Here is a 15,566-nt window from a genome sequence, read left to right on the forward strand (position 1 = left end):
CGTGATCCCAATGTACACAATCAGCCAACGTAAAACTTTTATGAGGCCAAGATGGCAGTCGGAATTTAGAAAACAAGCCCAGATTATCGTGTATTCATAGGGGAAAGCACGAAAGTCCATCTCCAAGGGTTAGGATGGGGGTAGGGATGTCAGCACAGGATTTTTCTTGCTATGGTTTATTTTATTTTAATACGTTTGACTGCGATATGTATTGCCAATAAAGATTTATACCACCAACCTTTCTTTGCAGCTTTGCTTTCTTTGTCTTACGTTAGCACTAGTTTTTGTAAAGATTTCTTTTTCTCTTTCGCCGTGGAGCTAAAAAGGAGCTCCATGCTCCGAAGTTTTGTCACTGCGTTGCGTCTATTATCTGATGTGTTTGATTGCCTAATTCGCCAAAGCAAGCAAGGGTAAATTACTAATCTGTGGACGCTGTCACCAGATTATCACCGGATTAACTTTGACAAAGTCAACAACGAATGCACCAGTAAGGTAAAACACAAGAAAGGGGAGAAACTCTCAAAAGCCGTGTCCAGAGGTGATCCATAAAACTAGTGGACACTTTATATTCATGTATTCATAAACAAACAAAGGGCAAAACAAACTTGAATATTCATTTGTAAACGAACAGGCCTGAAAGGAGCTCCGATGAATACGTGGTATGTGTCATTTGAGAATAGACTTGAAGATCACTGTCAAATCTCATGATCATTGCTAAGGCATTGCAATGGTGTTTAATGTAAATATTTAATTACTATGACAGCTAAGGAAACTGGCTTATCTTTCCCAGAAAGCATGCAATATACTGCTTATGTTCCCTTGGGCCTGAAACCTTCGCCCTCTCGGCCATAAACGTCAGTGAGCTACCAAGACCATGATAGTTCCATCGCGTGTAAGTTTTGATACATCAATCTATAATATACTCAACGATACCTAACGTATCAAACAAAGGTCGCAGTCAGGTTCTCAGGGCATTCGCGAGGTACGTGACATAATCGATATGCAGAATGTTTTACCGGGTTTGAGAACTAATAAAATAACTGGTCATCAGTGTGTCTTCGCACATCAAATCGACAAGTGTATTAGTAACTTCGATGATTTATATGCTTAACTATCAAGTTGATTGTATACAAAAATACATTTTCAGGAAAGCAGACATGCAAGGGAAAGACACAGTGACTGAGTCCGACGGCGGCGCAAAAGTGTTTTCCCCCGACAGTCATCAGACATACAGAAGATAGTGGCATTTTTAAGGCTTGTCCAAACGTTGACAATAACATAAAAGGTGTGTCCGAAAGGTTTGGTTTAGGGATACTTATCATATTGTTACGCAGGGTTTCACGAGCATTAAAAATGCCAAAAAAGATATGATGTCCCCCAAAAATTGTTTTATTCAACTGACCGATTTATTGTCTTTGCTATCACCTAAACATCCCCGTTTTTGTTCGAAAAGACTGTGACATCGATATCCCCCCGACGCATAGATCGGTTGTGATTCCAATCTGTCTTCGCAGGTTTACAAAACATCTGGTCTTACATGTTAATTGTACTTCAAAAAAGAATGATATAACGCCTATATTGGTCAAATTAGGACCGAATATTGAAGATGAAAATACTTTTGCCGACTTGTCAGTTTCTATGCAAGAAGCGGCGAGTTTCTCCCTTCAAACGTTGACCGGCTGTTGTCAAAAGCACATAGATTTTCACGTCCGTGTTTATCATCTTGGGTATTTTGTTTACCCATATCGATCATAAGAGCCAAAATTAAACAATCTGAAGGTCAAAGGTTTCTAGTTCCAGCTTCCGGTTTGACGGACCACATCGAAACACTGACTCCACGGCTTCGAACAGCATTTTGCAGCCCAAAGAAGCAACCGATGAACCCATAAATTGCACTGTCCCCGTTGCAACATGTTAGAAAACTACTGGCACTCGTAAAATTGGGAAGTGTTTGTCATAAAGTAGGTTTCTGCGGCAACAGCTTTTGAGAGTTTCTCCCCTTTCTTGTGTTATACCTTGCTGGCACGTTCGTTGTTGACTTTGTCAAATTTAATCCGGTGATAATCTGGTGAGAGTGTCAACAGATTAGTAATGTACCCTTGCTTACTTTGGCCAATTAGGCACTCAAACTCATCAGATAATAGATACAGCCCGTTCATAAAACGTTTACGCAAGATTGTCAAGGGCAGTGCTAAGTTAAGACCAAAACACCAAAGGATGGTAGAATATATCTTTATTAGCAATACAACAAAACACCTACCCACCCCTGGGGACGGACACGTAGGCATCCCCCTATGGTGTATTACATTATTTGCCAGTTTGTGTTGCGAGACTTCGTTTACATTGGAACCAAAAAGTACAAAAATACCACAATTACACGGTGTCGCTCAAATTTGATCAGAATTGGTACATACCAAAGATCAACAATAAGTGTTATTTCTATCTCTGTTCAGTGCAGGAAAATTATACGTTGATGTTATGACAATTTCTGCACAGTACAACCAGAAAAACAACAAGAAATATTCAAACCAGAAAATTAAGAATGACAAAAGTAAATTAGGTCTGAAACTTTAGGTACTGATCAAAGGTCAACTTTAGCAACATGCATAGTAGAGAATCTTTCTACCATGGATGTACAAAAATAGACATCCATATGGTTTCAGCAGATCTGTTAATATGTCACAGTTCATAAACAATGACAGGAAATGATCAATTAGCTGTTTCAGTTACTGCTACCACTACAAAACATAATAGGTACCCTGCATACAAATAGGTTTAAGGTCAAAATCCTCTTATTCAGATGTGTGGGCTGATTCAGTTCATTGCCACCACTCCTGCACACTTGCAGGATTTCCCTTTTTCTTACCTCATTTGCACATTTTTGACACTGATGTGTTCATTTGAACAAATTCACATCTCAACCCCTACATCTACCTGTACACCAAATACAGAGACGGTAGCTTTGGCGGTATGGGAGCCTTTGTATGTGACGGACATACATCCCCACATACCCACAAATATACAGACATGCAAATCAGATGCAAATGAACTGATTCAGCTTATAACCTAACATTGGTATACCAAATGTGAGCTAAAAATGAGATGCATTTTAAAAACTCAGAGAGGAAATCTCCTAAAAATTTCTCAGACGTATTCAACTTTGACCGATATGCAGCAGAACTGCACTGCGTCGGTTTCGATATGATGGCACTTGCTCACGTGAATAAGTATTACACTCGAAACAAAACAGAGGAAGTCAAATCATCCTTTTCAGCTCAAATAAATAAACATTTGGTTTATTAGTAGACTCACGGAGGCACAAAGGACACTCCTTTGGAAACTATACACGGATACCGTACCGCTTCACACCTCTATGCCAGGGGTATTGAACATTGCTTGATTTGTCATTCTGAGTTTAGCATCATTAGTTTGGCAATGACAGCACGTCTATCCGACTCCGACTCTGTCGGAAGTATTGAGACATCCTTGACCGGACACATGCTTGGCATGGCAATTTTTGGCTTGAAAACAGTATCTGATATGGGCTGATGACGTACCCGTCACAAGAAAAAAATTGAAATGCCATTTTGCGCGACTTCTCTTGTCCGATCCAAGTTTGCCTGGCGTACCGTACACATTTGCCATCATTGGGTGTAGGGTAAAAGCCACAAAACCAAACCAAACAACCTTTTTCAGGGCCACCCAACTTTCCAGAAAGAGAGAACCCGATAATGCATTTTCTTCTTCACGGCTACTAGGATGTAATTGACTTGAATCTAGTCTTATCATGTTTTTTATCCCCAGAAATGCGGCCGGTAGGTACAAAGTTGGAGAACTGTGACGAACTATTGTGCACGTTTTTCGACACTGGAAATCTTGACACATATTTTATTTATTTTTAGTCACCGTTAGCAGATAAGACGAACGCTAATGAACATTAGGTACACATTCAGCTAACTCGTGTCTTACTTTGCACAAGGTTTGATTGACAGTGGTATTCAAATACCCATCGGCATCCCCTGGGTCGACATTCTCACTGGCCACACACAATTACTCACTAAAATTGTTCCGAAAACTTATCAGTTTGAAAAATATGGAGTCGTTATGTATTGTCATACCCTGCTGTAGAGCATTCCCATTTCATAAATTTTCATCAAAAACATGCAAAAAACCGCAACCTCTGGATCTCTCAGTTCAAGCTACTCGGACGGCGTCTCTTTGCATAATGAGCGTCCTTTCAAGTAATGCGGTATTTATAACCAATAATAACAGAATGACGTCTTCCCTTTAACAAACAGATGACAGTAAAAGGCAATGGAGGTTGACAGAAAACTGGCAACACTATCCCTTAGCTCAGTGTATCTCTTACTGTAGTTAAATTTGATGACAAATTGTCCTTTTAAAATTAATTCAACTACCCAATTGTCCAATAACATATTATTTAGCAAGCTATTCATCCTTGGAACACAAAATGCATGCTACAACTTCATCATAGCTATATGACTCAGCACTGAAGGGACAAATGGAGTCATTTCTTACATACATCGCTGTTGGGACAAGGGAATTTATTTTTTAACATACAGCACTGTAGGGACAAGGGAAGTTATTTTTTACATGCAGCACTGTAGGGACAAGGGAAGTGTTTGTTACATACAGCACTGTTGGGACAAGGGAAGTTATTTTTTACATACAGCACTGTAGGGACAAGGCAAGTTATTTTTTACATACAGCACTGTAGGGACAAGGCAAGTTATTTTTTACATACAGCACTGTAGGGACAAGGGAAGTTTTTTTTTACATACAGCACTGTAGGGACAAGGGAAGTTATTTTTTACATACAGCACTGTAGGGACAAGGCAAGTTATTTTTTACATACAGCACTGTTGGGACCAGGCAAGTTATTTTTTACATACAGCACTGTAGGGACAAGGGAAGTTATTTTTACATACAGCACTGTAGGGACAAGGGAAGTTATTTTTTACATACAGCACTGTAGGGACAAGGGAAGTTATTTTTTACATACAGCACTGTAGGAACAAGGGAAGTTATTTTTTAACATACAGCACTGTAGGGACAAGGGAAGTTATTTTTTACATACAGCACTGTAGGGACAAGGGAAGTTATTTTTTAACATACAGCACTGTAGGGACAAGGCAAGTTATTTTTTACATACAGCACTGTTGGGACCAGGCAAGTTATTTTTTACATACAGCACTGTAGGGACAAGGGAAGTTATTTTTTACATACAGCACTGTAGGGACAAGGGAAGTTATTTTTTACATACAGCACTGTAGGGACAAGGGAAGTTATTTTTACATACAGCACTGTAGGGACAAGGGAAGTTATTTTTTAACATACAGCACTGTTGGGACAAGGGAAGTTATTTTTTACATACAGCACTGTAGGGACAAGGGAAGTTATTTTTTACATACAGCACTGTTGGGACCAGGAAGTTATTTTTTACATACAGCACTGTAGGGACAAGGGAAGTTATTTTTTACATACAGCACTGTAGGGACAAGGGAAGTTATTTTTTACATACAGCACTGTAGGGACAAGGGAAGTTATTTTTTACATGCAGCACTGTAGGACAAGGGAAGTGTTTGTTACATACAGCACTGTTGGGACAAGGGAAGTTATTTTTTTACATACAGCACTGTTGGGACCAGGCAAGTTATTTTTTACATACAGCACTGTAGGGACAAGGCAAGTTATTTTTTACATACAGCACTGTAGGGACAAGGGAAGTTATTTTTTACATACAGCACTGTAGGGACAAGGGAAGTTATTTTTTAACATACAGCACTGTAGGGACAAGGCAAGTTATTTTTTACATACAGCACTGTTGGGACCAGGCAAGTTATTTTTTACATACAGCACTGTAGGGACAAGGGAAGTTATTTTTTACATACAGCACTGTAGGGACAAGGGAAGTTATTTTTTACATACAGCACTGTAGGGACAAGGGAAGTTATTTTTTACATACAGCACTGTAGGGACAAGGGAAGTTATTTTTTAACATACAGCACTGTAGGGACAAGGGAAGTTATTTTTTACATACAGCACTGTAGGGACAAGGGAAGTTATTTTTTAACATACAGCACTGTAGGGACAAGGCAAGTTATTTTTTACATACAGCACTGTTGGGACCAGGCAAGTTATTTTTTACATACAGCACTGTAGGGACAAGGGAAGTTATTTTTTACATACAGCACTGTAGGGACAAGGGAAGTTATTTTTTACATACAGCACTGTAGGGACAAGGGAAGTTATTTTTTACATACAGCACTGTAGGGACAAGGGAAGTTATTTTTTAACATACAGCACTGTTGGGACAAGGGAAGTTATTTTTTACATACAGCACTGTAGGGACAAGGGAAGTTATTTTTTACATACAGCACTGTTGGGACCAGGCAAGTTATTTTTTACATACAGCACTGTAGGGACAAGGGAAGTTATTTTTTACATACAGCACTGTAGGGACAAGGGAAGTGTTTGTTACATACAGCACTGTAGGGACAAGGCAAGTTATTTTTTACATACAGCACTGTAGGGACAAGGGAAGTTATTTTTTAACATACAGCACTGTTGGGACAAATGAAGTCATTTCTTAGACTTACCAATAATCTTGTAAGGTGGTCATTCATACACCTTGATATGCTGCTGATTTTTTGAGTATATGATAATGAGGTTGAGTGTTTCCAATCTCCCCCTGCCTGCTCATTTGATGTATCTGTTGTGGCACAGAAAAGACAAAAGAGGAAAAATCTTCATATTTCAAGACACAGAACAACATATGGACTGTACAAATGGTAAATCATCCAGGGATTTTTAGAACGTCTTATGAAGTATAAGAAGATTTATATCATCTTTTGTGGCAGATGACGCTAAAACACTAAAGCTACGTCTCTATTTCAATATTTTTGATCAAAGCTGATGAAAGTGTCAAATTTGAAAGTTTACTGAAATGCTTTCTTTTGCCCAATCTGTTATTTATGCAAATTTCATTATCATTTAATCAAGTATGTTATCCTTGGACAATAATGAACCAATTTTGAAAGTTGTTCAGTTCAAAAGGTGAAAATTTTGACATAAATCCTAATTAGAGAAATTCATGAAATATGCAAATGAGCACATAATCAGAATGCCAAGCTCCATCAAATCTAATGCATACATATACCTAAGTGAGATCAATTGGTGGCAAAAGTTGGTCAAAATCAGTACATTCAATATTGATATAGGGCCTAATTAGAAACTATGCAATTAAGCTTAATCTGTGAGCCATGCCCACCAAACTTTTAGCGTCATAAGGTCAAGGAACAGTTACAGTTACATCAAATTTGGCTTGGTAATTCTTTAATTAATGAGTTTATACCATGGGCATCATCTCTGGCATATCCTCTATTATATCATGCATGCAAAGTTTCCAAGCAATCCAAAGAGCAGTTTCAGATATTTTCTTGACTAAAATTGGATAAAACATTCAATGGGCTATGCCTTAAATAACAGCCTGAAGGCAGATCTGCATTCAGGGCTGGATAAAACATTCAATGGGCTATGCCTTAAATAACAGACTGAAGGCAGATCTGTATTCAGGGCTGCCACGCAAGGAATAAAATGTATCCAAGTGCAACTGTTACAATGGCTGCACTGCTATAGTCAGTCACCAAATCAATCTGCCAGTTTCAGAGATTTTTTTTAGGAAAAATTGCCCCCAAACTACAAAAGATAAAAGTACATATGTACACATCCATCCAGCCATCCATATATCCATCCATCACTATATACAGATGCTGCAGATTTTCAATTTAAGCTCTTTTATGTATACATATCAAATGTGAGCTTAAAATCACTGAAATGTTTGTGAGACCTCTCCATCTACAGCATAGGGCATATGCAAAACTATCCCATTGGTGTGTTTTACCTTTGGTCTAAATGACTAAAAATAATACATGTTAGAGTACTTGGACTTTGTAGTTCAACTTGGAGTAAAATTTGAAATATGCATTTCAGGATAGATTTTTACATCTGTATTGTATGAATATACATACCTGTTGACCCCAGATGTTGATCATGTGATATACTGGTCATGTGGTCATTGGTTGCTGTTAGCAGTCTGTTACTTTGTAACATTACATCATGAACAATACGCTTGGGATCATGCACTTCGTCTTCATACTGTGACAACTGAGAACAGAGACAATCAAATGAGTTGTCATAGCAGATGTTCATCTAGTACACTGTGTAACACCTCAGTAATGTGTTCAACAATTGTTGTGGCAAAGAAAACTTTACAACTGCTTTACAAGTTAATAGATAAACCAAACCAATATCTTAATTTTGGGTTAACAAATTAATTAAAATTGAACGAATATTTGCAAAAAGTGATTTTGGAGCAAAATACGCTGTGTTGGGTGTAGCACCCCCTTAAAACCAAGAATACAAGAATAGAGGATTCTTAAAAAGTTCTCTAAAAATGCTACATCATCACTCACCTGCTCACTGTCATCATATTCTTCCATGGGCAATCCCAATATTTCTGAAATAATTCTATTTTTTTCAATCAATGCATTGTGTAACGTTTCATCGATTTTTCTGAGTCTTTGTATTGGAGAAAGCATAGTTAAAGCATCTGGCTTTTCAAATTTCACTTGATGATTGGTCACAACCACATCATCTGGATTAATCAGCCTTGGTGGGTTTTGGATTTCTACAGGATTGACCTTGTGTTCATATCCAATGTGGTCAAGGTTGTCCAGGCTTCCACTCTTATTCTTGACATTAAACTTTTCAGTGTCACTAACAATGCTGCAGACAAGAATTTTGGATAAAGATTGTAAGAAACTCTATTATCAACTTCGAAAGAATCAATTTCACTTTAAACACTTCATTACAAAAGTTAATACAACAAGGCAAAGGATGAATTCTGATTGCAACTCTTCTTATTGAAGCATTTAAAACTCAATTTGTATTAAAGCCATTACCTCCTCATATTGTTTTCACTTCATGTAAGGGATTGTCTCTGATTGTCACATAAGTTCAAGAAACGAAAGTCCTTCACTTACATAAAAAACCCCTCCCCCTTAACGAAAATACAAAATGCGAAATGCTAAAGTCTGCTTGAGAGTACAATGTAGCATTTTGCTACAGGTACTGAGGAATATGTTTCCCCGCCACATTACATCGTGAAGTAATCAATCAAAATAGAGTATTAACCACCGTCAGTATGACACAAATGAGTTGGAAATAGTTACAGCAAAAATTGTTGATACAAGTGTGCAGTTTTGGTTTATTGTTACACACAATGTAAAGAGAACTTGCAATCATAATATAAAAGAGAGAAAGTGAATTCACTAATTAAATGGAGGTCAAACCCCCTTCCCCCATAAATGAATGAATTTCCCTTTCAGTGTTCATTCTAGGACGTAAAAACAGGGGCCACTTTGGGCCCCTACTCCTGTCCCAAGGGGGCCATTTTATAAAATCGGGGGCCGTCATGATCACACATGTAAAACCCTTGAATTTTCTGCTGAAAATACCATAGTCTATCAAGTCAAGAAAAGGAGAATACTAGAGATCGGGCCACCTGTAACCAACGAAGCCTACAGCAAAGTTGTGCTCCGTATACGCATTGCTGCTGTCATTGTTGGGCCTAATTTAGGCCTAACAATGACAGCAGCAAACTAACCGTTTGGTTTGATTCAATTGTTTACGTAACTTATGTGATGAATTATTGATGTCGGACTTTAACAACTGCACAAATTACTACGGACTGTGATTTTGACTGGAAACGATCATGATCAAAGCTTAGCGCACCGGTAGGATTTCTCCGAGTGGCCCCCGATTTGCACTGGTCGACAATTATCACACTGATACAACACGAGAGTGTAACCCGTACGACCTACATAAAGTGATCGATACATCAACTTTTAAACATAACTTGTATGTATTAGCAAATTTACGATCATTGGTTCTGATCTGGCTACTCTGGATAACGAGATATGTCCGACCTAAACTGTATTGCTCTTCAAAACGATCATATGGCCGGCCAAGCATGAATGCTTTCCTTGCAGTGTTCAACGTTTCGCTGGTATGGACGATAGACGTTGCAAACGCTTCAATTTAAGGGACTGCCCGATCATCCTGGGTTCATCAACTATTATATAGTACTGGCGTTAAAAACTGAGCGGCGACTAGCTTTTCACGATAACGCGGCGGCCGCGGCCGGAGCCGTTGTTTACACTCATCGATCGTACCACATGCGCACGGCTCCAATACACCATTGCCCCTACATCAGTCCTTTTTACCCAGCTTCCTATGTACCACCATATATGCCGTAGTGGGCAAAGGTCGAAGGGTAACTGAATCGTTTAACATGGCACACTATGACTGAGGTAATGACCTTCGGAGAGCTACGTAAATGTACGAACTATTAGTTAGTGAACTCTGCGTGATCGACCGACCCATTCATAAAATGTTTGCGCCCTTGGTGGCGCATCAAGGTAGAAATGAGGGCCATTCAAGATTTTTTTGCGCAAATTGCGCAATGGCGCGTCCTAGAATTTGAATTTATGCAACAATCTGAGATGGTCCCTAAAGAATCTGTGATAATTGGAGTCCACAGAAATGATAAAACTCAGTGGAAGAACAGCCTGGTGTGCCCATGTAAAGTACTTAATTTCAAAAGTCTCTTGATGTGTTTAAATCATAGCAAACACCAAAACATTAGTGTGATAAATAACTTGCACATCCTTCCTTATTTCAATCCCCAAATTTTCAGATTGACTTTATTCAGCATTTTATTATGAACCATCAGTACACTTGCTGCTGCATGATATCTACATTCAATTCTCCAGAAAACTTTCATTATGAATGGAGCCATTCAGTAATTTACGATATTGCATGTGTTAGATGGGTTCATTCATATAAATGAATAGAGAGTACACATTACAAGAAGTAAACTTCCACATCCAATATGACTAATAATTGTTGGGGTTCACAGTTGCTATCCTTTTATCAAAGAATAATAATCACATATTCATTTTCTCTATCAAAACTTCACAATTGGACATTCAGAGAAAGATTTCATTACAATTACTGACACTAACAATTGCTGTGACAATGGTTTTGTCCATGTGGTAAGAGTTCTGGAGAGTTTTTCTATATTCCACATAGCCATGCACTTGGTGATCATTGTAAATTCTATAATGTCCCTGGGTATTTCCTTTAGAAAACAGACACAGCAATAGATGTGGATAGGGACTTGCATTTTGGTATACAGATCTCTTTGATGAACATATTCTAAAGTACTGCCCAAGGGACACATATTTTGATTCTCAAACTTTTATAAGGATTTATTTTAAAGCTTTTGGTGTATGGAAAATTTTCACCATGTTAGTCTGCTATTTTGTTTTTCTCCATAGAGTTTACATAGGAATGGCAGCTGTTTTGAATTTCAAATATCGGTCCCAAAATTTGCATGGTGGTTCGTGATTTTTATTCTGGATTTTGAAAGAGAAGGTCAAAAGATTCCTTGAGGAAAGTTTGAGCAAAAGTTTTAAATCTTTCACTCTGGAGGTGCATAAGTCTGGATAAATTTACAAATATTCTTTCCTGTCTCGATAAGTGAGACAAACTTACTTTGCTAACAACGATGGCTTGATTTTTTCTTCATCAGCTTCATTGAAGTCTGGTGGCGGAGGAAGATGACTTGGTGATGTAACCACTTTTCCACCTCTTCTTTTGTTACTTAGTTTGTTCACTCCATCAGCCTGCTGTGTGATTTTGTCTGACCAGATTTTTCTTTCATTTCCAGTTGAAGCCACAAGCTCATATATCTGTGGTCCCACTTGTGAAGTACTTACCAAGAAAAATGCTTTCTTATCTGGATAGATAAAGGCATAGAGGCTTGGCTTAGTTGACAGTACTTTTGTGAGAATTCTGTTTGGAATAGATTTCCAACCTAATACTGCATGAAAACTTTTGTTTTAAATTTTGGGATCAGTGAGTGAAGCATGACGTAGTACCATACAGCATAGAGCCTACATACAAAATACATACGGCAGAGGATAAAATGACTCAGATAGCAAAGTTGGTAGGACCCTATCAATATCCTTTACAATGTGTCCTTCTACTTGCTGAGAGTTATCTTCCCTTAATCTCTTCTACTTCCCTGGCTCTGTGAAAAGAACCATTCTCATAACAGTCTAACAAAGCAAACACATCCATTTTTTACTTCTTAAAACAATTATAATGATCCTGTGTGTTACATATTTTTTGACATCCCACATAGGGATTATAGAAATATAGTATGTAACATTTGATGTGAACACATCCCTGCAGATTATTCTCCCAGAAGATAACACACTCATCAAACAGCGGTCTACACATTGTAAACCACCAGTCTAAGTTCCTTACTGTTTTCCATGGGAGATAAGAACTCAGCAAGTGATACTGACAGTGACTTATTAACTTTGGTATCTTACATATTTTGTCATCCTCTGTGCTAGTCATGATAAAAACAATAACAACTGACCACTTTTACAAAAATACTTTCCAAAGGTTGAAGGTTTTTATCAGCAGTAACTAAAGAGTGAAAACATAGAGGTTACCTAATCATACTTTACAATTATGAAGCTGAACAATTGTACAATGAGTTTTTAATTTTGACCAACTATAATTCAGCATGATCAATCAAACTGTAAGGTCGCTAGGATGACAAACAATACTTAAGGTCTTCATGTTAACCACACTGCAATGATCTACCAATCATACTATGAACTCTCCAAGCTGACCAATAACATCAGTTGAGAATTTAGCAACACAAACATGTGTATAGGGATGGTTCACTAAAGCTACAGATTGGAAGCAGTTTCTTTAGAAGTCGTACCTGTGGCAACATTTCTGCAGAGTAAATTGGTTAGTTTGATGATAGGACTGTGTGTGTTCTTGACTTGTTCCTGTCCTGTCTGCGTTGTAGTGCTATGACACTTTAATATATATCGGTTATCATCTTTTTGCAGAAGAACTAGAAGATCTTCAAGTAGGAGTACATGGAGATCTGAAAGTTGATCAATTACTCTGTTAGATACACTGTGATTTAGAATCATAGAAGTGTGTGGCCATATGACTTTATACATGCTATGAATTAGTTAAATTCATAGCTATTGTTCCAAGTTGCTTCCTATACTAGCACAAATTGATATGCATATTAAAATTATAGTCACCTCGGCGTTATGGCTCAAATGATCGCTTGGTGGCAATGTTTTATTATAATATGAAACAAACTGACATAGCATGTCACGGTACACTCTCCTTTACAACCTTTGAATGTCATCTGTTCAAGTGTGTCAATGAAATGGTTCACAACATGAAAAGATAATGACAAAATGCATACTGGGTGGCAAAAATAGATTGTCATCCTAATTGACATCATGGTAAATTGTCCTTGTACCAAGGTTGAATGAATTTATGCAGGCATGTCTGCATAGTGGCTATAGAAATTGAAAAATTGCAACAAAGTGGCAGTCCGGTGGCCATATAGTATTACATAAATTGACATGTAAATATATTTTACAGTATATTGTCTATGTACAAAGTTTGAACAAGATCTGTTCTTACATTCCTACGTAAATGACTCTTGGCATAACAAATCAGAACAAAATATCAGCATAGTGGCAATGATCATATCACAATATAAATGTATATGCATAAGTATTTCATGATGTATTTCATAATGCATTGTTCTTGTTCAAAGTTAGAATGAAATCAGTCCACGCACCTTTCAGTAGTGGCTGTGGATCGATGGATGGACAGACTGAGACAAACCTTTAGATCCATTGACATGCCCCCCCCCCCCATTTTTGAGAGTGAAGACTTAAAATAACATCATAATGATAACAATGAAAAGAGAGTAAGATACTTAAGCATAATAGCAGTCTTACCAACTGACTTGGCACGACCTTGCCTCCATGTCAAAGGACCGTCATGTATCAACTTCCGTGCCATCAAATCAATATTCTGTCATTCAAAACAAGAAAGTAGATTAGAGTGGACAAAAGCAGAAGTATTTCACAAAAATCTCCTGAAAACTCTAGCAATATTACTTCCCTGGGTAACATGACAGTGAAGCACGACTTAAATGGGGTACAGTTGTCAGAACTGCGCTCAAAGGTTGTGTGGGACCATACAACTGTAAACACTGTATCCAAGGTACGATGGTGATTGATGGAAGTTAAAACATGTCTGTCATAATCTACACATCATATAATTGAAATGTTGCAGCTATGATGATGAGGTACATCTAGTTTGCGTTTGATGAATATTACAAATTTCACTGCTATGGTGTTGTTTACTTAAGATGCTGACTTGTTCTGTATGAATTATTCAAATTCTAAAGGAAAAATCACAATGACAATGTTGCAAAGTCAGAATGTGGCTTCTATGGAGAGTGTGGCTTCAAATGGTGACGGAGAGCTACAGTTTTGCATTGTATTTGTACTAGAAAAACTGTCAATGTTCCTGATGATGCGGTCATGGGAACATCAATGTCCAATTATTTTAATATCTTTTGATAGTTTCTTTGATCTGAAATGTAATTCTACAAACATTAACAACCCATTTCACTCTTCTAACATTTCGATTTTAAAATTCTCTTAGTTTATATTTCTAAGTCCATGAGAATAGGTTTTATGTCATTCGGTTTGGGAGGAATATCAGCATGCTGTACTGTCGGTACGCTCGTCTTATTCAGTTGAAAAGCAACTGGGAATAGGTCTGTACTCATGATTTGTGTTTCTATATACAGATAGATTTTAATGGAGGAGAATTTTCCATACTTCGGAATCCCTTACAGTCAACCAAGTAAACTCATTGTTTGGTCTGATAGTTTTCTAGTTACAGGCTCCATAAACCTGTCGACGTCTACTGACAGACATGAAGCACAGACAGAGGAATGGATGGGTAAACTGAGAGGCTGACTGACAGTGATGTCATCGACACCCCCTCCCCCCAGTGAACTTTGGCAAAAAGGAGCAAAAAATGACTTGAGGAAGAAAATTAAATCACAAACTTACTTTGAACTCAGACACAAAGGTATGACTGGACTTGTCAAATGGAGTCCTGTCCGTCTTCTTTATCAGATCTTGAAGTCGCAATTGATTTTCAGCTTCCCTCACTGCAGTGTTCACATGTTCTAATATATTTTTGCAACAATTTCTTGCTTGTGTGACCTTCTCATGATCTGGTGACTTGTCTGACAGATAGAAACAACAGAAAACAATATGAAGTTTCCATTCTTTAGATATGCAAAATAAGGATGTACTTTGTGGTGCAAAGTTTGATTAAAACAATGCAATACTTGACAATTCATTGAAATATTTATATCACTATGCAATATTTGACAAGTCGATTCAACATTTCAACTGACTGTCAAAACTAAGATGGTTCAAGCTTAAATAGTTCTTGGTGCATGCATGACATAATTATTTATACCACAGGGAGTTAAATGTACTAACCAGATATGAACTGAAAATGCTCACGTGTTTCATTATATATTGCAGTTATGT

The 15,566-nt window shown here is 37.7% G+C and overlaps 1 protein-coding gene across 43 annotated transcripts in view; it reads right to left on the minus strand.

Annotated features, from left to right (window-relative positions):
• Positions 1–15,566, minus strand: part of LOC139125550 (rho guanine nucleotide exchange factor 11-like) — a 244,373-nt gene that overhangs the window by 13,260 nt on the left and 215,547 nt on the right. For all 43 annotated transcript variants that reach the window (XM_070691626.1, XM_070691622.1, XM_070691638.1 and 40 more), the window contains 7 exons: positions 15,075–15,253; positions 13,944–14,019; positions 12,890–13,060; positions 11,641–11,884; positions 8,496–8,808; positions 8,052–8,187; positions 6,621–6,733 (listed from right to left, as the gene is read on the minus strand). In XM_070691626.1, coding sequence (XP_070547727.1) covers positions 6,621–6,733; positions 8,052–8,187; positions 8,496–8,808; positions 11,641–11,884; positions 12,890–13,060; positions 13,944–14,019; positions 15,075–15,253 — 1,232 coding nt within the window. The remainder of the gene's footprint in view (positions 1–6,620; positions 6,734–8,051; positions 8,188–8,495; positions 8,809–11,640; positions 11,885–12,889; positions 13,061–13,943; positions 14,020–15,074; positions 15,254–15,566) is intronic.

Source organism: Ptychodera flava, assembly GCF_041260155.1.
Source record: "Ptychodera flava strain L36383 chromosome 3 unlocalized genomic scaffold, AS_Pfla_20210202 Scaffold_25__1_contigs__length_14229661_pilon, whole genome shotgun sequence".
Classification (NCBI taxonomy): domain Eukaryota; kingdom Metazoa; phylum Hemichordata; class Enteropneusta; family Ptychoderidae; genus Ptychodera; species Ptychodera flava.